General features: G+C 38.1%; 1 protein-coding gene across 5 annotated transcripts in view; it reads left to right on the top strand.

Annotated features, from left to right (window-relative positions):
• Positions 1-26,868, top strand: part of OPHN1 (oligophrenin 1) — a 519,936-nt gene that overhangs the window by 194,975 nt on the left and 298,093 nt on the right. For 4 of the 5 annotated variants that reach the window (XM_025466070.3, XM_035711487.2, XM_035711488.2 and 1 more), the window contains exon 3: positions 12,219-12,314. In XM_025466070.3, coding sequence (XP_025321855.1) covers positions 12,219-12,314 — 96 coding nt within the window. Of the gene's footprint in view, positions 1-5,988; positions 6,140-12,218; positions 12,315-26,868 lie in introns of those variants that run through there. The other variant, XM_035711490.2, reaches the window with a different exon arrangement.

Genomic DNA, 26,868 nt, shown 5'->3' with positions numbered 1-26,868 from the left:
TGGTCCAGTGCATCATTCAAAACCATTGTTTTCTTTTTGATTTTCTGTTTCGATGATCTGTCCATTGATGTATATGCAATGTTAATGTCCCCTACTATTATTGTAGTATTATGAATGAGCTTCTTTATGTTTGTTATTAATTGCTTTATATACTTGTGTGCTCCCATGTTGGGTACATAAACATTTAAAATTATTAGATTTTCTTGTTGTATTTTCCCTTTTATGATTATATAGTGCCCTTCTTCGTCTCTTGTTACAGTCTTTATCTATTTTTAAATTTTTTATTTAAATTCAATTTGCCAACATATAGTATAACACCCAGTGCTCATCCCATCAAGTGCCCTCCTTAGTGCCCATCACCCAGCCACTCCATCCTCCCAGCCTCCTCCCCTTCCACAACCCTTTGTTTCCAAGAGTTAGGAGTCTCTCATGGTTTGTCTTCCTCTCTAATTTTTCCCCACTCAATTTCCCTCCTTTCCCTTATAGTGCCTTTCACAATTTCTTATATCCCACATATAAGTAAAGCCATATGATGATTGTCCTCTGGTTGACTTATTTCACTCAGCAGTCTTTGTTTTTTTTAAGATTTTATTTATTTATTCATGAGAGACACACACACACACACAGAGAGGCAAAGTCATAGGGAGAGGAAGAAGCAAGCTCCATGCAGGGAGCCTGATGTCAGACTTGATCCTGGGATTCCAGGATCATGACCTGGGCCAAAGGCAGACGCTCAACTGCTGAGCCATCCAGGCACCCCCAGTCTTTGTTTTAAAGTCTAGTTTGTTCAATGTACATATCGCTACACTGGCTTTCTTTTGATGTCTGCTAATATGATGAATGTTTCTTCATCCCCTTACTTTTAATCTGTAGGCATCTTTAGGTCTCAAATGAGTAAGGCACATATAGGGTCTTGGTTATTTTTTTATTATTCCATTCTGACAGTATGTCTTTTGAGTGGAATATTTTGTCTATTTATATTCAGAGTAATTATTGATAGTTCTGTATTTAGTGCTATTTTATTACTAGTTTCATAATTGTTTCTGGAGATTTCTATAATCCTTTCTTGTCTTTGTCAGTTCTGACCTTTCATTTCCACTCAGAGTCCCCTTTAATATTTCTTGCAGGGCTGGTTTGGTGACTATGAACTCCTTTAGTTTTTATTTGTCTGAGAGAGTCTTTAACTCTTCTATTCTCAATGGTAGCCTTACTGGATAGACTATTCTTGGCTACAGTTTTTTTTTTCATTCTGCATACTGAATTTGTCATGCCACTGACTTCTGGCTTTGCCAATTTTCTGTTGAAAGAACTGCACTTGAGAATCTCTAGGTGGCTCAGCAGTTTAGTGCCTGCCTTCGGCCTAGGGCTTGATCCTGGAATCTTGGCATCGAGTCCCACATTGGGCTCTCTGCATGGAACCTGTTTCATCCTCTGCCTGTGTCTCTGCCTCTCTCTTTCTCTATGTCTCTCATGAATAAATTAATAAAATCTTAAAAAAAGAAAGAACTGCACTAGCCTTATGCATCTTGTCTTGTAGATTAAGTACTTCCCTTTTCTTGCTGCTTTTATGACTTTTTTTGTTATTATTATATTTAATTACAATATGTCTTGGTGTTGGCCTGCTTTTGTTGGTTGTGTGAGAGGTCTATGTGTTTTGTGTATCTCAAGGTCTCTGTTTTTCCCTAAGTTAGGGAGGTTTTCACCTATTATTTCCTCAAATAAATTTTCTGCCTCCTTTTCTCTCTTTTCCTCTTCTGGGACTCCTTAATATGGATGTTATTACATTTGGTGGTATCACTGAGTTCCTTAAATCTATTCTTGTGTTTCATAATTGTTCTTTCAGCCTTCTGTTCATTGTATCAAGCTTGTTTCCAGTGTTAATTATCGTATTGTTAATTTCTGATTGATTCTTTTTTAACTTTTATCTCTGAGATAAAATTCTCCTTGATGTTTTCCATTTTTTTATCAAGCCCTCTTAGTATCCTTATGATGATTGCTTTAAATTCTCTATCAGCCATGTTACTTATATCTGTTTTACTTAGATCTCTGCCTAAGGCTTTATGTTATTCTTTCATTTGCAATACATTCGTCCATCTTAGCATTTTCTCTAAGTCTTTGTCTTCTCTGTGTTAGAAAAGTCTGTTTTATTTCCTGTTCTTGAGAGTAATGGCTTTATGAAGAAGTAGTCGTGTAGTGTCCAGGGCCTGGTGCTTTAGGGTGTATTTCTGGTGTGTACTGTATGCTCTGTTGTAATGCTATGGACTGGTCTATCCTTCAGACCAGTCATCAGTAAACCTTTCCTTGCCTGCAGTGGGCAGTTTGGTCCTTGGCCAGAGTTTGGAAAATTTTAACTAGGTTTGCTGTGGTCTGCTCATGTAAAGAGATTGGATCTTACTTTATTTAGAACTGAAGCATTTGATATTCTCTGTTTGGGAGAGGTGGTGTGGATAGGGGTTTCTGCTGGTCTTCTGGGGAAAAGACGCACCATGCTGCGACTGAGTCAAGCTTGATGGAGAAAGGCAGTTCCGCCAGAATGCAGGGGTCTGAGAGTGTAAGCAAGTTATGCAGCCTGTGTCAGCCCTAAACTGTTTCCTGTAGGTGTCTCTGTGTTTATGCTTGATACGGGGAGGGAAATGGCTCTAGCCAGCTTTTTTGTTACTGGAGAGGTATTTCTTTGAAGGCTGCCTCTTAGGGAAGCTCTCTGAGAAAATGAATAGTCTTCCCCCTTTGTGCCCTAGGCAATTTTGAGATTTTTTTTTCCAAGTTGTCTGCCTCAGGGTTTTTTGACTGACTTCTCACCAGGAGCAGCACAGTGAGTTTTGGGCTCTATCTCTGCCAAGGCTTCTGACCTTAGATAGTTCATGCTTTAGAGATGTGATATATGCAGAGGATTATGCTGGACTTTTGGGGGAGGGTCCTGCTGTGCTGTGACTGATGCAATCTTGACTGAGCAGGGTAGTCTCACCAGAGCACAAGGGTGTGGATATTGTAATCAAGGTAGGCAGTCTGTGTAGGCCCTGTACTTCTTCCTGCTGGTTGATCTGTGTTTATACTGAGGGGAGAGGGGAATGAAATGTGACCAGCCAACTGTCCCCAGGAACATCTCTGTGAATACTGTCTCTCAGGAAAGCACTCACAGTAAAATGAATAATCTCCCCTTGTGGGTTCTAGGCATTTTTTTAGATTGCTGTTTCCAGGCTGTCTGCCTCCCAATTTTTTGCCTATCTTTCCAGGAGCAGTGCAGTTCCTTGAAGGCTCATACCAGCCCAGCCTGCTGACATTTAGAACTCCAGGCTTTAAGCCCTGTTGGTTGCAGCTCAGGAAACTCAGCCCTCTTATTTTCAGAATCAATGGCTTTGGGAAAACGTTCTCCTTGTGTGTTCCCCTGTATCCTTCTCTGTCTCTTGCCCTTCTCTGTGACCCTGGCTCCCTCCCTTCTGAAGCACTCCTAATCCATTTCTCCCCCAAAGATGTCTCCTTACTTCTACCCTTTTTCAATGTAGTCTTTTCTCTTCCATTAGCTGTGGAGTTTGTTCTATTGATTTTCAGATTGATTTATTGGGTATTTAGGATGATTTGATAATTATCTCATTGTATTCATGGGACTAGACCTACCTAGGGTCTTTCTGTTCTGGCACCATCTTCCTAAATCCTGTTATGTTTTTCTTTGATTTTAGCCTGGTAGACTCCCTTTAGTATTTATTGTAGGACAGATTTGCTAGCAAGTAATTCAGTTTTTGTTTAACTGGGAATATCTTCATTTTTGAAGGTTAATTTTTCTAGATGTGGATTATTATTATTACAGGATTACAGGGTTCTTGTCTCACAGTCCAGGGATGAATTTCACAGACACAAAAGTGTGAAGTGAAGTGAAAGTTTATTAAGTGATGTTGAGAACAGAAAGGAAAGAAAAAAAGCTCTCTAGAGTGAGAGGGATCCTGAATGGGTTGCCACTGAAGGCTTTTATGGTCAGTTTTCTAAAACTGACCAGGGAACTTGGTAAATTTCTTGTTAATAATGCATAAGACAAATGTGGTACATTTTTAAGTATCATGAAAATATCCTGTCTATATTTAGAATAAATATGGTGGATTTGTTACCTCCCCTTCTGTCTGATTAATATATTGTCTATAACATTTCTTCATATCTGGGATTTCTGTGAGCTTAGTCATGTAGCCCCCTACGTGTCTTTCCCTACCTAGCCTTCCTGTCCCTTACTCATTATCTTGATAGTTCCCTCCACCCCAGCATTATGAACATGGTACTTCACTGTTTGATCCTGAATAATTCCTGATGAACAATTCAGCTGTTAATCTTATTGAGGATTCCTTGTTCATGATGAGTCTTTTTCTTTTGCCTTTTTAAAACATTTTGTCCCCTTCTTTATTTTTCAGCAGTTGACTATGATATTTTTAGATGTGTATGTCTGAGTTTATAGTCTTTTAGGTATGTATTGAGCTTGTTGAGAGTGATGATGAATTTTATTTCTATCAAATGTGACAAATATTCTATCTTCCTCTTCCTTTCCTATTCTAGGTTTCCTATTGTGTGTGTTGTTATGTTTATGGTGCCTCAAATTTTTCTGTGGTTCTATTCATTTTTCTTCATTTCTTTTTCTTTCTGTTCCCTAGACTTAGTAATCTCAGTTGGCCTGTCTTTAGCTTCACTGATTCTTCCATCTACCCATTCTAATCTTGACCCTGTGTAGTAAATTGTTCATGTCTATTATTGTAGTTTTAACTACAGAGTTTTTATTTTGTTTTCTTAAAATATTCTCCAACTCTTTTTTGATATTCTGTATTTGGTGATACATTATTCTCATTCTCTCCTTTAGGTTGTTTTTTTTCTTTTTTTAAGACATAGTTCTTTTAAATTCTTTGAACATGTTTAGAATAACTAATTAAAATCTTTATCTAGTAAGTTCAATGTCTGGGCTTCCTCATGGACAGTTACTGTTGATTACATTTTTAAAAGATTTATTTATTTATTTATTTATTTATTTATTTATTCATTCATTCATTCATGATAGACAGAGAGAGAGAGAGAGAGAGAGAGAGAGAGAGAGGCAGAGACACAGGAGGAGGGAGAAGCAGGCTCCATGCTGGGAGCCGGACGTGGGACTCGATCCCGGGACTCCAAGATCGCTCCCTGGGCCAAAGGCAGGCGCTAAACCACTGAGCCACCCAGGGATCCCCTGTTGATTACATTTTTAAAATATAAGCCAATGTTTCCTGTTTCTGTGTGTCTCCTAATTTTTGTTGAAAAGTGCACATTTAATATATAATGTGATAATTCTCAGAATGATATCCTCACTCTTTTCCATGATTTATGTGTCTGTAGTTGTTTCCTTGTTTATTGATTTCTTGAACTAATTCTGTATTATAATCTATATTTCTTGTTGTGTGTGGCCACTGAAGTCTTTGGTAGGCTAGTTTAGTGATCGCCTACTGATTAGACAAGTATTCCATGAAATATCAAGCCAGCAAGTTCCTCACGCTTTGGTGAAGGGCTTTGTTGGTGTATGTTATGGCATGCCTGTAACATTCAGCCAGTCAATTTACAACTTTTCCTACCATTCTCTCCCTGCTTGTTCAGGGCCTCAAGGTTAGATAGAAGTGAGAGATTAGGGCCTTCTCAAATCTTTCATGAACATAGACATAGCTTGGGGTGTGCACACATTCCTTCACATGCACATGTCTTTCTAGACTCTTAGGAATAGGTTGTAGCTTTGCATAGGTCCTTTGCACATGTCATTCTCCAAATTGTCATTCTCTAATGTTTTATGAAGCATTTTGGGTTCCTGGGCCCAACTCTAATGTATTTTTGGGAGTGGATTCCCCACACTAACAAGCAATTCTCTGAACACCAGCTGGATGTCCTACTATTCAACTCAATTATGACACTATCTCCCTGGAAACCAGATTCTGCAGGTCAAGGGTTTGGTTATACAAGACTGTACTACTGCTTTCATTTGTCTATCACAAGTTCAGTGCTTCTGACCAACTGGCTATAAACCAGAGGTTCCTTCTTAGGTTTGATTAATTTTCTAGAATGACTCACAGAACTCAAAGAAATATTTTACTTATTAGATTACCGATTTGTTATAAAGGAATATAACATAAGAACAGCCATATAGAAGGTACGTATAGGGCATATTATGGGGAAAGAGTGTGGAGCCTCCATGACCTCTCTGAGCATACCATTCTCCCCACTTCTCTACATATTCACTAGCCTGGAAGTTCCTTTTGGGTTTTTGTGGAAGCTTCATTAAATAAGCATGGTTGATTAAATCATTGGCCATTGGTGGCTGATTCAATCTCCAGTCTCTCTCTCTCCTCCCCCGAGGTCAGGGGATGAGAATGGAAGTTCCAATACTCTAATTACATGGTTAGTTCTCCTGGCAACCAGTCTCCATTTTTAGGTGTGGTTCAAAAGTCATGGCATTAACCTAACAAAAGACAATTTTATGGCTCTCATCATTAAGAAATTTCAGGGGTTTTGGGAGCTGTGAGCTGGGAATTGTGTATGAAGACCAAATATATATAAGAAATATAGTCTGATCATCTGAATGGTCAAATATATATTTTTTATAAATCACAATATCACACCAAATATTTTGGTCAACCTCTTGATAACTCCAACTTTTACATTGTCTTGGACTACCACAATATTTTAAAAATTTATATGATTATTTTTTACAAATGCCCCAATAACATCACTGTTTAACACAGAATGAACTTAATGTTAGAACAGAGACTAGCCTTAAGAATGGAGCTTTCAGGACCTGTTAAAATGGACAAATAGTGATATTCTCCAAGAGTACAGGCTTGTAAAACTCCAACTGCATTCTGCCCTCTCTGGTGGCCACTAACTTGTTGGTTTTCATAGCTATCATAGTTGTGAAGCTGTTGGTTTTCAGTGCTACAGCTGAGCTGGGGAGAGAGTGATTTTATTAGGTTTCCTTAATGTATAACCAAGTACATTGGTATTCTCAAGATTTGATTTATCTTTTTTTAAGATTTTATTTATTTGCTCACGAGAGACACAAAGAGAGGAAGAGACACAGGCACAGAGAGAGAAGCGGGCTCCATGCAGGGACCCCAATGTGGGACTTGATCCTGGGACTCCAGGATCATGCCCTGAGCCAAACAAGGCACTCAAACACTGAGCCATCCAGGCATCCCAAGATTCAATTTATCTTGAATAGAGAATCCTTAGATTGTTAAACCTTTAGTTTATTTAGAGAATATTATATATATATATATATATATTATATATGGTGTATATATATATATATATATCATATAATATAATATAATGTCATATGATATACGTATATGACAAAAAAAACTTGTGTCCAGGATATCTAAAGAAATCTAATAGATCAATAATAGCTCAACAATAGGAAGACAAAAGCTCAAGTTTAAAATAGGCAAGAATATGAACAGAATCTTCATGAAAGAAAAGATTATAAATGCCCAATAAGTACATGATAAGCTAATTAGCACCATTAGCCATCAGGGAAATGCAGATTAAAACCACATGCTAATGCCACACATCCATTTGATTGGTTAAATTTAAAATAAAAAAAGTCCAAGATCTATACAGAACTTATTAAACTCAACAGCAAAGAAACAAACAATCCAATCATGAAATGGGCAAAAGACATGAACAGAAATTTCACAGAGGAAGACATAGACATGGCCAACAAGCACATGAGAAAATGCTCCACATCACTTGCCACCAGGGAAATAAAAATCAAAACCACAATGAGATACCACCTCACACCAATGAAAATGGGGAAAATTAACAAGACAGGAAACAACAAATGTTGGAGAGGAAGTGGAGAAAGGGGAACCCTCTTGCACTGTTGGTGGGAATGTGCACTGGTGCAGCCACTCTGGAAAACTGTGTGGAGGTTCCTCAAAGAGTTAAAAATAGATATGCCCTATGACCCAGCAATTGCACTACTGGGGATTTCCCCAAAGATACAGATGCAGTGAAATGTGGGGACACCTGCCCCCCAATGTTTATAGCAGCAATGTCCACAGTAGTCAAACTGTGGAAGGAGCCTCAGTGTCCATCGAAAAATGAATGGAAAAAGAAGATGTGGTCTATGTATACAATGGAATATTACTCAGCCATTAGAAATGAAGAATACCCACCATTTGCTTCGACGTGGGTGGAACTGGAGAGTATTATGCTGAGTGAAGTAAATCAATCAGAGAAGGACAAACATTACATGGTTTTATTCATATGGGGAATATAAAAAGCAATAAAAGGGATTAAAGGAGAAAGGAGAGAAAATGAATGGGAAATATATCAGAGAGGCTGACAGAACATGAGACTCCTAACTCTGGGAAATGAACAAGGGGTAGTGGAAGGGGAGGTGGGCGGGGGGTTGGGGTGACTGGGTGATGGGCACAGAGGGGGGCACTTGACGGGATAAACACTGGGTGTTATGCTATATGTTGGCAAATCAAACTCCCAATACAAACGTACAATAAATACATAAAGTAAGTAAGTAAGTTACCAGATTTTTATTGTAGCTTATTCACAGTAGGCAAGATATGGAAGCAACTCAAGTGTCTCTGAATTGATAAAGAATATCATATATATATATATATATATATAATGAAATATTACTCAGCCATAAAAGAGAAATCTTGCCATTTGTAACAACATGGATGGACCTAGAGAGGATTATGCTAATTGAAATAGGTGAGTTAGAGAAAGACAAATACCATGATTTCACTTATATGTGGAAACAAAAGAGCAGAAACAGACCCACAAACACAGAAAACAAACTGGTGGTTGCCAGAGGGGAGATGAGTGGGGAATGGGCCAAATGAGTGAAGGAGAGTGGGAGGTACAGGCTTGTAGCTATGGAATGAATAAATCATGGGGATGAAAGGTACAACATAGGGAATATAGTCAGTGGCATTGTAATAGTATTGTGTGGTGACAGATGGTAGCAATACTTGTAGTGATCATAGCATAATGTACAGAGTTGTTGAATTGCTATGTTGTACAGCTGAAACTAATATAACATTTTATGCTAGCAATAAATAAATCTAAAAGGATTTTAAAGTAAGTTATCAAATATTAGAAGATATATGTGGATCAACTGAAATTTCTCATATAAGTCCCAGGAAGGCTTATACATGAATGTTTAAAGTAACATTCTTCACAGTAGTGAAAAACTAGAAACTGTACAATGTTCATAAATAGTGAATGAGGAATTGTAGTATATTTATACAATGGAATCTACCTAGCAACAAAAATAGTGAATTACAGATAGATAAATTTCTAAGGCATTGTACAGACCAAAGTAATTTAGGTAAGAGTATGATCCCATAGAAGATAATAGTGATAATAAGTAAATTGGTTTCTATACAACATTAATTACCTGACTAATTAATCCTGTTTTATTCTACCTTATTCCCAGAAAGCTTCAGTTGCCTTAAAAACACTATCTAACTACATTCTAGGATGAGTAAGAGTAAGGTGAGGGAAAAACATTACAGAAGACACATGAATAAGAATGTGGTGTAGAGAGTACCCTCAAAGATAGCTTGAAGAATTATGAGATAGACGCTTGGTTGGTAGAGATGCAGAAGTATTAGGAAAGATGAAATAATGATTGTTCGTGGTGTAGAGTGATGGAGTAAATTTTTGTATAATAAGGAAATAAATGCTCCATATGTAGCAAGCATTTCTATGTTATCTGTTGAATCTTTGGAGTTCAAAAGTTACCAACTCATTCATCTGAAATACATGATTTATTCCTGGCACTTTTCTTAGTATAGAGGCCAAATATATGAGATTTCTTTCAATGAAGAGCTGTTAATTTATGCTTGTTTATATTTGTGAATGTGATTTATCTGCATTGTCTCACTTTTAATGTTTGTTTATAAGGTAAGTATAGTAATACTTACATTTGTGTATTAAAAAGGAGTAACTGAGAGTGCTTATGGAAAGTCCTTTATAAACATTTTCAAACTCTGTGCAAATGTAGTGTTTTCAATCAGGCTGGAATTCTGTCTGAAGATGAGAAGTTGGTACAAATAGTGAAAATGGGAATGAATGCAACTCCTTTCTTACCCCACGCTTTTACTTAGAAAATAATATAGATATCAAAGATCCTAGTATTTGTGGTTTCTGAAATGTTCAGATAATTCTAAAAGAGGAATGATTAATAAATGTACCTTGTTTGTATCAAGAAAAAACTGAAGGAATTCAGGTATGTGTGAAAAGGCAATATAATGAATATTTTTTATTTAATTTCTCTAAGTGACCCAGAAGGCACATGTGAGAATTCTGGGCTTGCCCTTATCTGCTGCTGAACAAGGAGGCCAGAGAAAAGTGATTGCTTTCCAGCCATGAAGCCAGTTTTGTTTTCTCTTTGCTGATGGGATATGGAGATCAGGGTGTACATGCTTGTCTCACATTTATGTGAACCAGATTTGAAGTAGAAAATGTTACTCCAAAATGTGGAAATTAGAGAAGGCATGGTAGCCTAGTCTGCAGTCCCTACTCTTTGTAAAACCTTTCTTTTTCTTTTTTCAAAGATAGATTTATTTATTTATTTATTTATTTATTTATTTATTTATTTATTTATTTATTTAAGAGAGTGAGAGTGTGTGCAAGCGAGTTAGGGGAAGAGCAGAGGGAGAGGGAGAGAGAGAATCTCAAGCAGACTCCATGCTGAGTGCAGACCCATGAGATCACGACCTGAGCCGAAATCATGAATCAGATACTTAAACAACTGAGCCATCTGCTCCTCTTCTTCTCCCCCTTCTCCTCCTCCTTCTCTACCCTTGCCTCCTTGCCAGTGATGTATTCAAAGGGTCAAGGCTCTAAATACTGAAAATAAACTCTTCTGGATATGGGATATAGACAAGATGGCAATAAAATTCTAAGCAGGTTAAGCTGCTCCAACCAAATGTCTGAACATGTTTTATTTTGTTTGTGCTTAGCCATGTTAGATTTTCATTAAAAGGAATAGATGCCATTGTTTACATTGTCTCCCTTTCTGTTAGTCTGAGAGAAAAAACTCTAATAAGCCTATGTATCTGATATATGTGAAGGTGGAGGATGATGAAACTATGGAGTTAAAGAAGAAATAGGAAAAGGGAACCAAAAATAACCAAAACCTTGGCCTTTCCTAGAAGACAGTCTAATGGGTTACTTTAGTTAGTGAGAGCAGTGCTCCTCAAACTTCAAAGGGCATATGGAATCTCCTAGGGATTATATAAAAAATGCGGTTTCTGATTCAGTAAGTCTGAGGTTTGACCTGGGAATGTGTATCTCCATAAAGCTCCCAGGTGATGATGATTCTGCTCTGAGAACCACTCAGGGTAGCAAGGCTAGAGTTTGGCTGGACCTCTTGGTGAAGGTCATATTTTAAAAACTTTATTAAAGATAACTTGCCTAAAGGCTAACTGTGATATAGTTTTATACCTTCATTAAATTTTTATATAATAAAATTCAAAAAAAATTCAAAATTATTCACCAAAAGTAAAAGCATTTGTCTGTCCATAACACCCTGAAGCTTTTCATTGATTGCCTCTTTCGTTCAGGTCCCTTGGTGAATATCATGTGAACAAGTTAAATTTGTTTTCCTGCCAGATAGTATCTCAATCCAGGCTGCCATATGGCTAATGTGTAAAATGTCCAGGTTGTGCCAATGTTGCCATGGAAAAGGCCCTGGAGAGACAGATAGACCATCTGGCTTCTACTTTTGACTGTGCCAGCTAGCTCAGGGACATTGAGTACCTCTAAAATTCAGCTGCTTTTTTTTTCCCATTGTAGAATGATTGTGGGTATTTGGTGAGAGGTAAGAAAGCATTTAGTCCATTGCCCATAATCAGTGCTCAATTAATGCTTAAAAAGACTCTTTTAGGAGTAAAAATAAGTAGTTTTAAGTCTTACAGGCTTTGGGTAGAAGGAGTCAGAGAGGACAGGAATTAAGATTAAAACATGTCCCATCACTTAAAAAAGAAGGACTTCACTAAGCTGCCCCCTTCCTCTTTAATGGTTTTAGTTGCTAAAGTCTTCTACTGAAGGTCTGTCTTTTGTTTAACTGTATTAAATGCAAGTTGCTAACTACTGGGAGCACTTCCCATTGCTTTTCTTCTATCAGCCCTAACAGAGATGGGTAAATCAGTTAAAGGACAGCAGTCTTGACCATTTCTTCTGTTTCTGTTATTTTGCAGATTATTCTTCAGCTGTTCAGAAATTTTCTCAGACACTTCAGTCCTTTCAGTTTGATTTCATTGGAGACACTCTGACTGATGATGAGATTAACATTGGTAAGTCTTCAGCTACTTGTGCCTCTTTTTATTTTTTCAATATTTTATTTATTTATTCATGAGAGACACAGAAGCAGAGACCTAGATAGAGGGAGAGGCAGGCTCCTCATTGGGAGCCAGATGTGGGACTTGATCCTGGGACTGGGATCATGCCTAGAGCCAAAGGCAGACGCTCAACCACTGAGCCACCCGCATGTCCCTACTTGTGCCTCTTGAGGCAGTTATGAGACCATGCAGTGTCCTAGGTTTCTGGATACCTGAACATCTTCATCCTCTGTGGTCTAGTGCCAAGCTCATGGGAGGCTGCATAAGAAGAATAAAGAAACATTGTCTCCCAGTCCCATTCCCCTCTCACACAAAAGCAATAGGAAGATACCAAACCTCCACTGAGGCCTTTGACTCAATCTGCACGGGACTTTTTCTTTTTTTTTTTAAGATTTTATTTATTTATTCACGAGAAACACACACACACACAGAGACAGAGAGAGAGAGAGAGAGAGAGAGGCAGAGGAGAGAGAGAGAGAGAGAGAGAGACGCAGAGACACAGGCAGAGAGAGAAGCAGGCTCCATGCCAAGAGCCCGATGTGGCCCTCCATCCTGGGTCTCCAGGATCACACCCTGGGCTGAAGGTGGCGCTAAACCGCTGAGCCACCCGGCTGCCCGCCGGACTTTTTCTTTAAAGAATATAGTACATGAAAATAGATAATTTTATAAAGGATAAATTAAAGAGTGATTTAAAAAAAACAGGATGATTTAGATTAATAGTCCTCTAAGGAATAATCTCTAGAATGTCTAAAAGTATTATTTATATATGTCCAGGTTTTCAGACAACAGGACATTTGGCATCTCTCTTGGGAACTGAATTTAACCACTCACTCTGTGAGCTGTGTGATCTCGGACAGATATTTCCTTTTTGTGAGCCTTATTTTTTGTCTATAAAATGTGGTTAATGTTAATATCAAGAATGTTTCCATGAAGAGATTGAACAGTTTGTGTTTGTGTTAGTTCTTATGAAGTTAAAGTAGTGTCAGCAAACTATGACCCTTGGGCCAAATCTTGCCTACTGCTTTTTCTTTTTCTTGTAAATAAAGTTTTGTTGGTTGTCTAAATATTGTCTAAGAGAAAAAATATTGTCTAAGGGTACTTTTGTGGTAGAACAACATTGAGTAGAAGTGGCAGAGACTGGATGGCTTTCAAAGCCTAAAGTATTTGTTCTGGTCATTTAAGAAAATGTTTGGTAACCAGTGAGTTAAAAGAGTTAGTGTAAAGCATTTGCTAGACAATAACATTGAACCACAGAACTATTGTGAATGATTTAATGTCACAGATACAAGTATGTTACACAGTTGTATTTGTGAACCCCATCATTAAAATATAAAAATGTCTTATTATTATTATTATCATTATTTAATGGTCATTGTAGGAAATATAAATCATATATAAAAGTATAAAATTACCTATGATAGTAAGATATTCCAGCACAGAAACAATATATTAGATGGTATTGGCAAGTTACTTTTGATTTCTTTTGTTCATGTATCTCTTTTATGTGTGTGCAATTTAGTTCATTCTAAATACATAATTTTATCTTTTTAACCTAATAGTTTATCATAATCATCTTCTGATATCACTTAAAATTCTTTGTAAGTTTCATGAGGGGCAAGGACATTGTTTTTATTCACTGCTATTTCCCCAGCATGTGGAGGAGTACCTAGAATATATTAGATGCTCAATATGTGTTTACTGGATGAATAAATAATGGGTTCATTCAGATCTTTTTATTATAGGAGCCATACTTTATATACTATTAAACTATTTAGCTTATTTCCAATTTTTCACTATTATAAATAATACTGCAATGGGTACTTTTGTGAGACTAAAATTGATTGTTTTGGTAAATATGGTAGTATAAATAATGAGGCACACATTTGCATTTAGATTATTTACTTATTCACTCCACTTCATTTTACTTTTGCAAATGTATTTTTGTCTAAGTGCATGACTTACTTAAAAGTTAATATCATGGACTCTAGAGTCAGCCCAAATTTGAACTTAAGTTTTGGAACTTATTATCTTTGTATCCTGGGGAGGTGAATTTCCCTCTCTGAGAATTAATTTTTCTCATCTTTGAAATAGGGATGTGATGATCAATGCCAAATGTGCACAGTGTTTAAGTACATATTAACTGTTTAATCATTGTTAATATAAGATTCTATTTCTTTGTACTCTGCAGTAGATTGAATAGTTCTGTGTCCCTCTCAAAAATCATATGTTGAAATTCTAACCCCTGATGTTATGGTATTAAGAGTTGGAGTCTTTGAGAGGTAATTAGATCATGAAGGTGGAAACCCCTCATGAATGGGATCAGAGCCCTCATAAAAGGGACTCCCAAGGGCACTTTTACCCTCCTTCCACCATGTGAGGATACAATAAGAAGTCAGTCTGCAACCTTCAAGAGGGCTCTCACCAGAACCTAACTATGCTGACACCTTGACCTCAGACTTGTAGCCTCCAGAACTGTGAGAAATAAGTTTCTGTTGTTTATAAGCCACTCAGTCTATGGTATTTTGTTATAGCATCCTAAATTTAGTAAGACAGAAATTGGTGCTGAGAAGTGGAGGTGCTGCTGTACCAATTCCCTAATAATGTTGAGGTAGCTTTGGAACTGAGTAATGGGAAGAAGCTGTAAAAGTTTGCAGGTGCATGCTAGGAAAAGCCTAGATTGCCATGAATGGAATTTTAAAGGCATTTGTTGTGAGAGCTCAGAAAGAAAAAAAGGAGAGCCATAGAGAAAGTTTCCATAAAGAACATGTGATTAGACAATGGAGAAAAGCAATCCTTGTTATAAAGTAGGCAAAGAACTTTGCTAAAATGTGTTTGTGTTCTAGTATTTTGTGGCAGGTAGTGTTTTCTGACTGAAAAAAAATTGAATATTTGGCTGAAGAAATTTCTAAGCAAAGTGTTGAAAGAATGGCTTGGTTCTCCCTGTTACTAGTAAAGGCTGAGAGGAGAGAAATGAATTGAAGATGGAATTATTAAACAAAATGGAACCAGAACTTCAAGAGTTGGACATTTCTCTGCCTGTTCATATTACAAAATATGATAAAGTGTGTTTGGAAGAGAACACCAAGGGTGCGGTGGAGTGACCATTGCATCAGGAGATCAATGTGGGTGTGAAACATGGATATAATCAACTATCACAATAGAAGCCAGGAATAGAGATGGAATTATACAAGCAGAAACACTACAAGCTGGGACTATAGAAAACAAAAATGGGACAAAATGAAGGAAGACTGTTTGACTTATTAGACCCTATAAGACCAGATCGTATAGCTATTTGGCTATGAACATGCACTGTTCTTCAAAGACAAGAGAAGAAGGACTCTGAAGCCAATCCTGAGATCATCAGGGCTGCCACTCTTATTATATGCCTAGAGTGCATAGGCCCTGGGTGCCTCCTCCCCCTAGATTTAAAAGGGTGAGACCAATGCCCAAGGAGCTGTAGGGGTGGGTCCACTGAGGGTACAACACCTACCTTACCGTAAATGTCAACCAGTGCCATTTAGGAAAAAGAAGGGGCGTGAGTTTGAGCATAATGGCTTGTAAACAAAAATAAAAATGACCCCATAGTGGTACTGGGTTCCTTGGGGGTGTCTGTGAGCTCCATGTAAGCTGCTAGCTGTGACACATTTGCTTCATAATGTATGCTTTGCAACAACACTTTAACTCAGTTACCTTTTGCCTACCAACTCCAGAAACTTGTAGTTATCATCTGATCATGGCTTTTAGAGATGATGACTCATAAACTGACCTTTATTGATGGGTATTGAAAAAAGATTTTGAGATTTTAGTTGGCCTGTCACAGTTATTATCCTTGTTGAATTTGTTACTTTGAGAACTGGGATTTGTGGTGGTAGAGAGAACAACCAGTGCTCCAGCAGTTTAAGGTGAGGCCTTTTGGAGGCTTTGAGAAGATATATTAGAGGCTGACTGGGAGGGCATTGTTGGGAAAGGACAGCTGCTTTGGAAGCTAAGATAGCACACTGTGCCATACCCTCTAATTGCCAACACTACTGGCCCTGAGTCAGTAGATGTTCTGTTTAACTGGAAAAATTAATAAAAGTACATTTATGATAGAATTTTGGGTTGAGATTTAGATTTCACATTATATGTAAAGAGGGCCTAGCAGTTCTTTCCATAATGCAGTTTTCACAATGGCTGCAAAATGTGACTCAATACCTTTAAGCCCCTGTGGATACCAGTTGTCTAACAGAGATGGGAATTATTCCTAGATGATGTGAAGCAAAACCTGAGGCTTCTCTAAGGAGTCCCTTCCCTTGATGATCAGCACTAGTAACTAACTTGAGAAGTCTGTGTATAATGAGGACAAGTGGGAGGAAATGTCTCACTGCCCTGATGATGACATTTGTCCATGTTCTAAAGCAAGACATCTGTGCCTTCGACTGGCATTGCCGGGCCTTTTCTCTACCTCTATAGCTCAGTAATCAAAGGAAATCTCAGGTGTTTAGATATTTTTGTGTATAGTTCAGATTTATTAGCTATGGGATGTTAGCAACATTACCTAAGCTTGTTGGACCGGTTTTCCTCATCTCTAAAGTAGGAAGTATAATCTATTTCCCAAGACAGTGAGGAGTAAATCAGATAAATATATATATCAGAGAGTATATGTAAGTCATTAGACTCAGTGTCTGACATATGACTGGTGCTCAGTATATCATATTTGTTGATCTTACCAGGAAATGGTAGAACCTAAGTTTTTGAAAATGTCAGTTTAAAATTATACTTCCTGAATAACTGCAAAAGAAAATGTAAAATAAAATGTTAATATTCCAGTTTAGCTATTCCTATATATGTCAGAGTGACCTGAACCTCATTGATGCAGATTCTCAGGACCTCTCTTAGATCAAATGACTCAGAATCTCTGTAGTGGAGCCTAGGACTCTGATTTCTACACAGCCATCATAACATCAGTGAGCACTTTGGAACCCCATGTCAGTTCTCAAGTTTTTTTCAAATAGTTCTTTTGGATCTTTGGTTTCTCCTATCTACCCAAACTCAAATGAAGCATGTAAGAACTTACTTGAAAAATTGAATTTCCAGATTAAAAAATAAACTGATACTCTCACAGTGCTTACCAAGTACCAAGTCTTGTTTTAAAACACTTTACATAAACCAATGAGAGAGAGAACCAGTGTCAGAGACAGATAGGTGTGTGTGTGCGCGCACACACACACACACACATGGTAAGGGGTGGAGAAAGAACATGAGAACATACTGGGCTAGTTTACCAGGTTCCCCACTACCACTCCTGCCAATTCTACAGATAGGGAAACTGATGTCCAGAGCTGGGCTAGTGATTTTATGAAGATAGTTCCAGACTTAATACTGGAACCAAGGTCTCCTAAAGCCCAATTGATTTATTCAACTAATCCAATAAGAGTGCCTGCTATGAACCCTGCCCTCATGGAACTTCCATTTAGGTAAGTATTAGGAAGAAGTATAGGCAAATAACTTCCTGTATCATTGCAGTACCAAGAGCAAGAAAGAAGGGTGCTTCCCACATAGGCTTCAGAGAATCTCCTTGCTCTTTTCTGAGGAACCCTGCCATGTATTTGTTCACTAGTAAATAGGTAGAAAGTGTCCACTAAATGCCATACACTGGGGATTCAGAGACACAATGAATCTCCTTGCTCTCAAGGATCTCATAGGCTATTAAAGGAGGCAGATGAGTAAACAGACAATTGCAATACAAAGTACTTATGCACTATGATAGAGATAGGCACACAGTAGCTCCTAGTCAACACTACTGTGTGTGTGTGTGTCTGTGTGTGTGTGTGTGTGTGTGTGTGTGAGAGAGAGACAGAGAGAGAGAGAGAAAGAGAGAGAAATGGGGAGAATAAATAAGGAGGCTCCACAGAGAAATGATACCTACGTTAGATCTAGGGTTAGGGTGAGGCTAGTGAGAATGCTAGGGCTGAAATTTAAGAAAACACTTATTTTCAGGTTCATGCAAAGTGCAGGTGGGCACCAGAGTGTGAGTGCCTCCTAAAATTATGCACCCTAAGTGCCTCGCTTGCCTCTCTCCTGTCCTGGTCCTGACCTGAGTTGAATTTCTAAAGGATGAATGTGAATTAAGAAAATACAATAGAAAAAGCAAATATACAAAAGCACAGGTGAGGGGAGTAAGATTATCCTTCTTGAAACTGGAAGTCACTGAACATAACTGGAAAAAGTGGAGAAGGAGTCAGAGATTAAGACCTGAGAGTTTGCATAAAGGCTAAATTAGAGTGTTGGCAGGTCATGTAAATGAGCAAAGCAGAGTGGATATAGGACGGCAACGATATACTGTCTTTTGGTAATAAGTGGTAGGACTTATGAAAACAAAAAAGACATGATCCATCTAAGCATCCTTGAATGGGCGCCAGGGATTGTTGTCATCTAAATTTGTGGGCCTATATTGCCGGAATTTCATTTTTTCCCCAGAAAGTGATACCCAGATATTTTAGGCATAGCATTATACATTGGCAGTTAAATCAAGTTAAAAACACTGTACAAACCAAAAAAAAACCCTTAACTGGTTGGCCAAACACAGTGCGTGGGTTTATGATGCTGATACCTGGGTTATACATTGAGGGGCCTGGAATACCTCATGAAATATTTTGGATTGTATTCTAAAGCTTATGGAGAGTAATACACAAATGGGAAAAGATCAGGAAGGAGAAGTAGGCAGATTTCTAAGTCTTGACTTAACCTTATAAACTGGTGGATCTCATTGGAGAACCTTATATATATATTTTTTTTCTTTTCAAGTTTTTATTTAAATTCCAGTTAGTTAACACACAATGTAATATTAGTTTCAGGTGTAGAATTTAGTGATTCATCACTTACATATGACACCCAGTGCTCATCACAAATGCCCTCCTTAATACCCATCACCAATTTAACCCACCCCACCCTGCCTCCTGCCCACCTCCTCTCCATCAACCCTCAGTTTCGTTTCTATAATTAAGACTTTGTTTTCTGGTTTACTTCTCTCTCTTTTTCCCCTATTTTTATCTCTTTTGTATCTTAACTTGCACATATGAGTGAAATCATATGCTTTTTCTCTTTTTCTGATTTATTTTGCTTAGCAAAACATACTCTAGCTCCATCCACACCATTGCAAATGTCAAGATTTTATTCTTTTTAGGACCAAGTAATATTCCATTGTGTGTGAGTGTGTGTATAGATACATATATCTTCTTACATCTTCTTTATCCATTCATCTTCTTTGTCCACTCATCAGTTGATGGATATTTGGCTTCTTTCCATAATTTGGCTGTTCCTGATAATGTTACTATAAATATCAGGGTGCATGTATCCCTTCAAATTAGTATTTTTGTATCTTTGGGTAAATACATTGTAGTGCAAGTGGTAGATCATTGGGTACTTCTATTTTTAACATTTAGGGAAACCTCCATGCTGTTTTCTAGAGTGGCTGCATCAGTTTGCATTCCTACCAATAGTGTAAGAGGGTTCTCCTTTCTCCTTATCTTTGTCAACATCTGTTGTTTCCTATATTGTTAATTTTAGATATTCTGAAATATGTGAGGTGATATTTCATTGTCGTTTTGTGTTTCCCTGATGATAAGTGATATTGAGCATCTTTTTACATCTTTTTATGTCTGTTGGCCATCTGCATGTCTTCTTTGGAAAAATGTCTATTCATGACTTCTGTCCAGTTTTCAACAGTATTATTCATTTTTAACCATTTATCAGATATGTCGTTTGCAAATATCTTCTCCCATTCTGAAGGTTGACTTTTATTTTTCTTGATGGTTTGTTTCCTTCACTGTGAAGAAGCATTTTGTCTTGATGAGGTCCCGATAGTTTATTTTTGCTTTTGTTTCTCTTGCCTCAAGAGACATATCTAGTAAGAAGTTGCTATGGCTTATGTCAAAGGGGTTACTGCCTATGTTCTCCTTAAGGACATTGATGGTTTCCTGTCTCACATTTAGGTCTTTCATCCATTTTGTTTTTTGTTTTTTTTTTTTTTGTCTTTCATCCATTTTGAATTTATTTTGGTGGATGATGTAAGGAAGTAGTACAGTTTCATTCTTTTATGTGTTGCTGTTCAGGTTTCATAACACCATTTATTGAAGATACTGTCTTTTTTTACATTGGATATTCTCCCCTGCTGTGTCAAAGATTAGTTAACCATATAATGTAGTCTATGTACATTCAGAATAATTATTGAAGATACTTAGTGCTATTTTATTATTTATTTTGTTGTTGTCTCTGCAGATTTTCTCTGTTCCTTTCTAGTCTTTGCCATTTTTGGTTTTTCCTTCCCACTCAGAGTCCCATTTAATATTTTTTTTTGTAGAGTTGCTTTAGTGGTCACAAACTCCTTTAGTTTTTGCTTGTTTGGGAAATTCTTTATCTCTCTTTCTATATGGAATGATAGCCTTGCTGCTGGATAGAGTATTCTTGGCCACAGATTTTTCCCATTCAGCATACTGACTATATCATGCCAATCTGCTCTGTCTTGCCAAGTTTCTCTGGAGAGATCTGCTGCTAATCTAATGGTTTTCCATTATAAGTTAGGGACTTCCTTTTTATTGTTGCTTTTAGGATTTTTCTTCATCACTACATTTTGCAAAAATATATATTTTTATTTTGCAGTTTTAACTATAACATGTCTTGGTGTTGGCCTGCTTTTGTTGATTTTGATGGGTTTTAGTGGGGGGGGGGTCTCTCTATCTCTTTGATTTGAATGCCTGTTTCCCTTCCCAAGTTAGGGAAATTCTCAGCTATGATTTGTTCAAATACACTTTCTAGTCCTCTGTCTCTTTTGGCGCCCTCTGGAACCCCAATTAAACATAGATTTTTCCTTCTGAGGCTGTCATTTATTTCCCTTAACCTATCCTCATGATCTTTTAATTGTTTTTCTCTTTTTTCTCAGTTTCCTTCCTTGCCATCAACTTGTCTTCTATGTCACTCACTCGTTCTACCTCGTTAACCCTCGTTGTTAGGACCTCCAGTTTGGATTGCATCTCATTTACCTGACTTTTAATTTCGGTCTGCTTAGATCTAAATTCTGCAGTCATGAAGTCTCTTGAATCCTTTATGCTTTTTTCTAGAGCCACCAGTAGCTTTTATAATTGTGCTTCTGAATTGGCTTTCTGACATTGAATTGTAACCCAAATTTTGTAACTCTGTGGGAGAGAGGACTGTTTCTGATTCTTTCTTTTGTCTTGAGTTTTCCCTTCTAGTCATTTTGCTCAGTGTAGAGTGGCCAAAAACAGGTTGTACTGGAAAAGGGAGAAAAGAGAGAAGAAAAGGGGGGGGGGAAACAAACAGAAAACAAAAAACAAGGGGGAGTATTCTCTGTTTCTATATACTGTAAGTCCCTCGACTTCCCCTGTAACTTTCCAGTGATGTTTGGTCAATACCTTGCTTTCCCCTGTCCTTCTAGCTGGTCTTCTGGGGGAGGGGCCTGCTGTGCTTATTCTCAGGTGTGTGCACCTGGGGGATGCTGCCCAGCCCCCTACCAGGTGCAGGGCTCAGTGGGAGCTGTTTATCCTGTGAGGCCCCTGCTCAGTCCCAAGTACAAGGTGACACCAGGAGGAGGAACAACAGTGGCGGCCAGCTCTCCAGCTCTGGAGGCAGCTCCCACAGTAGCTACCGCAGCTCCCAGTCTGCAGGGGCCTGGATGCTTCGGAGGTAGGGGGCGCCGATCTGCAGTTTGGGGCCGCCCGGCGCCAGGAGCATCAATGGAGTTCTGTGTGCCTCCTAGATTTGGACGTCTGTTTCCTTCCCCAGATAAGGGAAGTTTTCAACTATTATTTCCTCAAGTAAATGTTCTGCTCCTTTTCTCTCTCTGCTTCTTGTGGGATTCCTATGATATGAATGCTATTACATTTTCTTTTTTTGGAGTCACTTAGTTCCTAAAGTCTGTTCTTACAATCCATCATTCTTCTTTCTCTATTTTGTTCAACTTCATTATTTTCCATAATTTTATTTTCTGTTTCACCTACTCATTCCTTTGGTGTTTCTATCCTCATGATCATTATATCTAGTCAGTTTCAAATCTCAGATATTGCATTTTTAATTTAGACCTGATTGGTTTTTAGCTCTTTTATCTCCGTGGTAAGGGTCTCCCTGATGTCTTCCATGAGTATTCTTATGATTGTTGGTTTAAATTCTGCAGCAGGCATATTACTTAAAGCTGTTTCTTTTAAAAAAAAATTATTTATTTATTCTTGAGAGACATAGAGAGAGAGGCAGAGACGTAGGCAGAGGGGGAAGCAAGCTCCCTGTGGGAAGCCTGATGTGGGACTTGATCCAAGGACCCTGGGATCATGACTTGAGCCAAAGGCAGACACTCAACCACTGAGCCACCCGGGTGCCCCATTTATATTTGTTTCAATTGTATCTCTGGCTATGATGTTTTTGTGTTCTTTCTTTTGGGATGAATTCTTCTGTTTTGGCATTTTGTCTAGGTTTCTACCTTTTTCTCTGTGTTAGAAAATCCTGTTATGTTTCCTACTCCTGAGAGTAATGGCTTTATGAAGATGAGGTTGTATAATGTCCAGGGCCTGGCATTTAGGGAGTGTCTGCAGTATGTACTGTGTGTACTCTGCTGGTGTGTTTTGGCTGCTCTATCCCTTAGATATCTCTTCTACAGTGGTTTTTCTCACCTGTAGTGGACAGTGTTTGGTCCTTAGCCAGAGTGTGGCAAACTTTAAATAGGTATGGTCTGTTCTGCTTTTTAAATAAGACCTAATGCTATTTGCACTAGAACTGAAGGTTACATAACTCTCTGGTCAGTAGACATGGTGCATTCAGGGATGTGTGCTTTTTTTCTTGTGAAGGGATCTGCTATGATGGTTGTTAGGCACACTAACCTGAGAAAAGCAGTTCTAGCAGAATGCAGGGGGGTGGGACTCAATGTAAGCTAGTTTGGCAGTGTTGGTATTGTGTTGTGTTGTTTACTGAAGTTTGTTTATGCTGAGGAGCAGGGTAGGAAAATGGCACCAGCTAGTTCCTTTGTCCCTAGAGAGGGAAGTCCTTGCTTGCTGCTGTTAGGGAAGCCCTCATAAAAGAGCGAATAATTTCCCCTTATGCATCCCAGGTTTTTCAAATTGTTGGTTTCACACTGTCTCTCTCCAGGTTGCTTCCCTGCCTGGACCGGCACAGTTCACTTTGGGTTCTATCCTAGCCAAGCCAGAAGAGTTTTAATAATCCATACTTTGGTGACTTGCTGTGGCAAGTTGCTGTGCTAATCTTCTGAGGGAGGATCTGATACAGTTTTGACCCAGAAGGGCAGTCATGCCAGAATGCAGGGACACAGGACTTGGAGCAAAGCAGGCTAAACAGCCAATGTCTAGGTTAGGCACCCTTAGTAGGTGTGTCTGCACCTATACTGTGGGGTGAAGAAGTGAAATGACTCTTTTGTTCCTGGAGAGGCAATTTCACCTCTCCAGATGCACTGCAAGAAGAGGTAACAGTCTCTTCCAGTGTATCTTAGGCAATCCTCAGGTCATGCCATCTGACTCTGGGTTACCTGCCTGCTATGTCTCAAGGAGTAGGGTAGCACCCTTATGGGCTCTATCCCAGCCATACTGTGGAGCTCTAAAACTCCAGTCTTTGAGACCTGCTGGTTGTAAAATCTCAGTAAAACCTCAGCTCCAATTGATTTCCCAGCCAATTGCTTTGGGAAAGTGTTCTTGTATGATCCCCTGTGTGCTCCTCTCACTCTTGCCTTTCTCCAAGTTTGGGTCTCCATCCCCTTTGTAGCATCTGAGATCTGTTTCTCCCCCAAACCATGTGTCTGCCAAGAACCTTATATCTTAACCCTGAGTTTCCGTCTTGTCATCACTAAGTGGGGTGTCCACTGGGTGAACAATGGTAGCATAGTCCTCTTTTGTGCACCTGGCTTATTACCTTTCTCCCAGAAGGTGGCATCTATTAAGTTTTAGAAGGTTGGTTGTTTATGCGTGGAGAAAGAAAAAGCAGTGTTGTTAAATCTCATACTACAAATCAAATTTCCACTCCAGTCATCCTAACATTTGAATAAAGTCCTCTGTGGACCAAGCAGATTGACTTACAGTCAAACTTGCAGGTAAAAAACCTCATCAGCCACTGATCCCTGCTTTCTGGGAGCAGATAGCTCACCACTGTCATTCCCCCCTTCTCAGACCCCATACTTTTAATCAACATTAATATATTCATTGCTGAAAACTCACAGCCAGTCATAAACCACCTAATTAGAAAGGAATAGTTTCTTGAGTATTTTTCTTGATGTTTTTTCCCTAAAATTGGTTGGATCATTTCTTTGAGAGAGAGTGGCAAGAATCAGTTGTTTTAGTGTCCTGGAGATCAGGCATCTTAAAAGAGGAACGATACCGAAAGTGAAAAAGAGAAATACTAATATCAAAGTGTGTAAATCCTGAGGTTCCGGTGGTTTCCAAGAAGTCAGTGGGGGAAAAATCTTTCAACTATATAGTGCCACTCTTAGAGAAGTTGGGTGTCAGTGCCCTGGGTGTCCACAGTCTTAGCCAAGACTTACCTTTCATATAAGGGCATACTGTCAGTGCCCTGGGTGTCCCCAGTCTTAGCCAAGACTTACCTTTCATATAAGGGCATACTGAACATTTCATCAGTCTTCCTTAATTCAGACAATGTCTTCTCCAGGGAGAGTTCTAGCCCAATGCATGGTCTCCTGTTTTGGTGAGTCTTTAGAGGTTTATATCAAGTTATCAGGCTTTATTTCACAGGTCTTCTTCAGATCTTGTGGGGAGGGACAGTTATAAGGCAACCCAGAATCCTTATGGGAAACTGGGCTATCAGGTTTTAGTTCTTTATGAGTCTGAGTCAGATGAGAGGGGGAAAATTGGAATTGTTAGTTTGGAGTATTATAACTAGATATTAAAGGAAATGGAAAGGATTGAAAATTTGGTTTTTACAAATTGGGAAGGTAGCAGGATCCAGTATGATATACAGATAGGTACCCAAACTGTTTTTTGACAGACAGGGAGAAATTCACTGAAATCTCAACCAGGCAAGACAGAATTTGCATGCTTATAAATTGTCCACAATTACCAAGAGGTACAAAAACTTAATTAGCTCAAAGACAAAAAAAAAAAAAAAAAAAAAAAAAAAAAAAAAACAGGGCAAAACTGATAATCCAAAAGGGTATAGTAGATTTGGCTTAATTATTTATATAGTTGTAGCCAAGATGGTAATTTGCCATATGGGTCTATTTAAGTTTGCTTTGCTAGAAGTTTTCATAAAGATTCTCAGGTTGGATTTTTAGAAGACTCTTGAGGCTAAGAAGCTAAGTTAAGAATTATCTACCAGATTTTACCTGTAGTACCTATAAATTTGGAAGAATCTCTTTTTTCCCTAGATCCCTAAAAATTTCCAAAAGTATTTGGACCTGCCAGGAAGAGACTTTCCTACTCACTTATAAGGCTGGAAACGGTAGCCAGGTATCAGCCTGCTTGCCCCAAGAAGGCGTTGAATTGCATTGGCTATAAAGTCAACCTCTCCTGCTTAAAAATATCTGGTCACATATATCTGACTCAAGGAACATCATTTTCAGATATGTCATTTCAGTCAAGGGTTTGGTTGCATAACCAATGATTTCAATCCTGTCCTGATAACAAGGAGGTCAGACTGTCAACACTTATGCAAATAATTATATTTGCTTGGAAATAAGTATATTTAATATGAATTTATATGTGATGGAGAGCTTTTAGAAGAGAGAATAAGATAATATTTAGAAATGTTTCATTTCATTTTATAAAAGCATAATCTACTAATTGTTATGATTTATAGATAGCTTATGAAATAAGAGAAATGGGTTCCTTATATTTATAAAAATAGGACATTATATCATCAATAATATTCCAAACAAAACCCTCAATCACCCTTCATCAGTTTATTCAGTCCTAGGTAATTAATTTTTTCCATTTGACTGTGCATTAACAGTCTCATTAACTCACCTGATTCTCGATTAGAGTTCTCGAAACCCTGACTCAGTTCACTGGTATAACCTCAAAGTTCTTTAAAATGTGCCATCAAAAGAGCGTACATAGAAGTACATGGTACAATTCTTTTCTATGGGGTTCTGAGAAAATTATTCTTTGTTAATAGTGAAGTACTGTGGCCTATAGCCCATTGCAAGTGCTTTCTTGGATGCATCAGTTTAAGATACAAAAAATTACAGATGAGGAAAAGATTTAAATGGATGTGGCTTACTACTGCTCATTTTCAAAAGTGAAAGATCTGATGAGAGTTCATTATAAGAACAATAGTGCAACTCACAAAGGCATGTAGTTGTCTCTGTGACATGGATAAAAAGATAAAAATCAATCCAAGAAAAGTTTTTAGACAAAATATCTATAAACATAATGATTTCTATTTTCAAGCAGTGGATATTACATCTAATTTATAAAGATGGATGAATACAATCTTTACAAAGAAAAAATCTCCAGTTACAATGTAATAATACTGACAGAATGTACCAGTCATATAGTTAGAATAT

The sequence above is a fragment of the Canis lupus genome, chromosome X (genome assembly GCF_003254725.2).
Source record: "Canis lupus dingo isolate Sandy chromosome X, ASM325472v2, whole genome shotgun sequence".
Taxonomy (NCBI): domain Eukaryota; kingdom Metazoa; phylum Chordata; class Mammalia; order Carnivora; family Canidae; genus Canis; species Canis lupus.
Note: the sequence above shows the minus strand (reverse complement) of the source record. Positions and strands in the feature narration are given on the sequence as shown.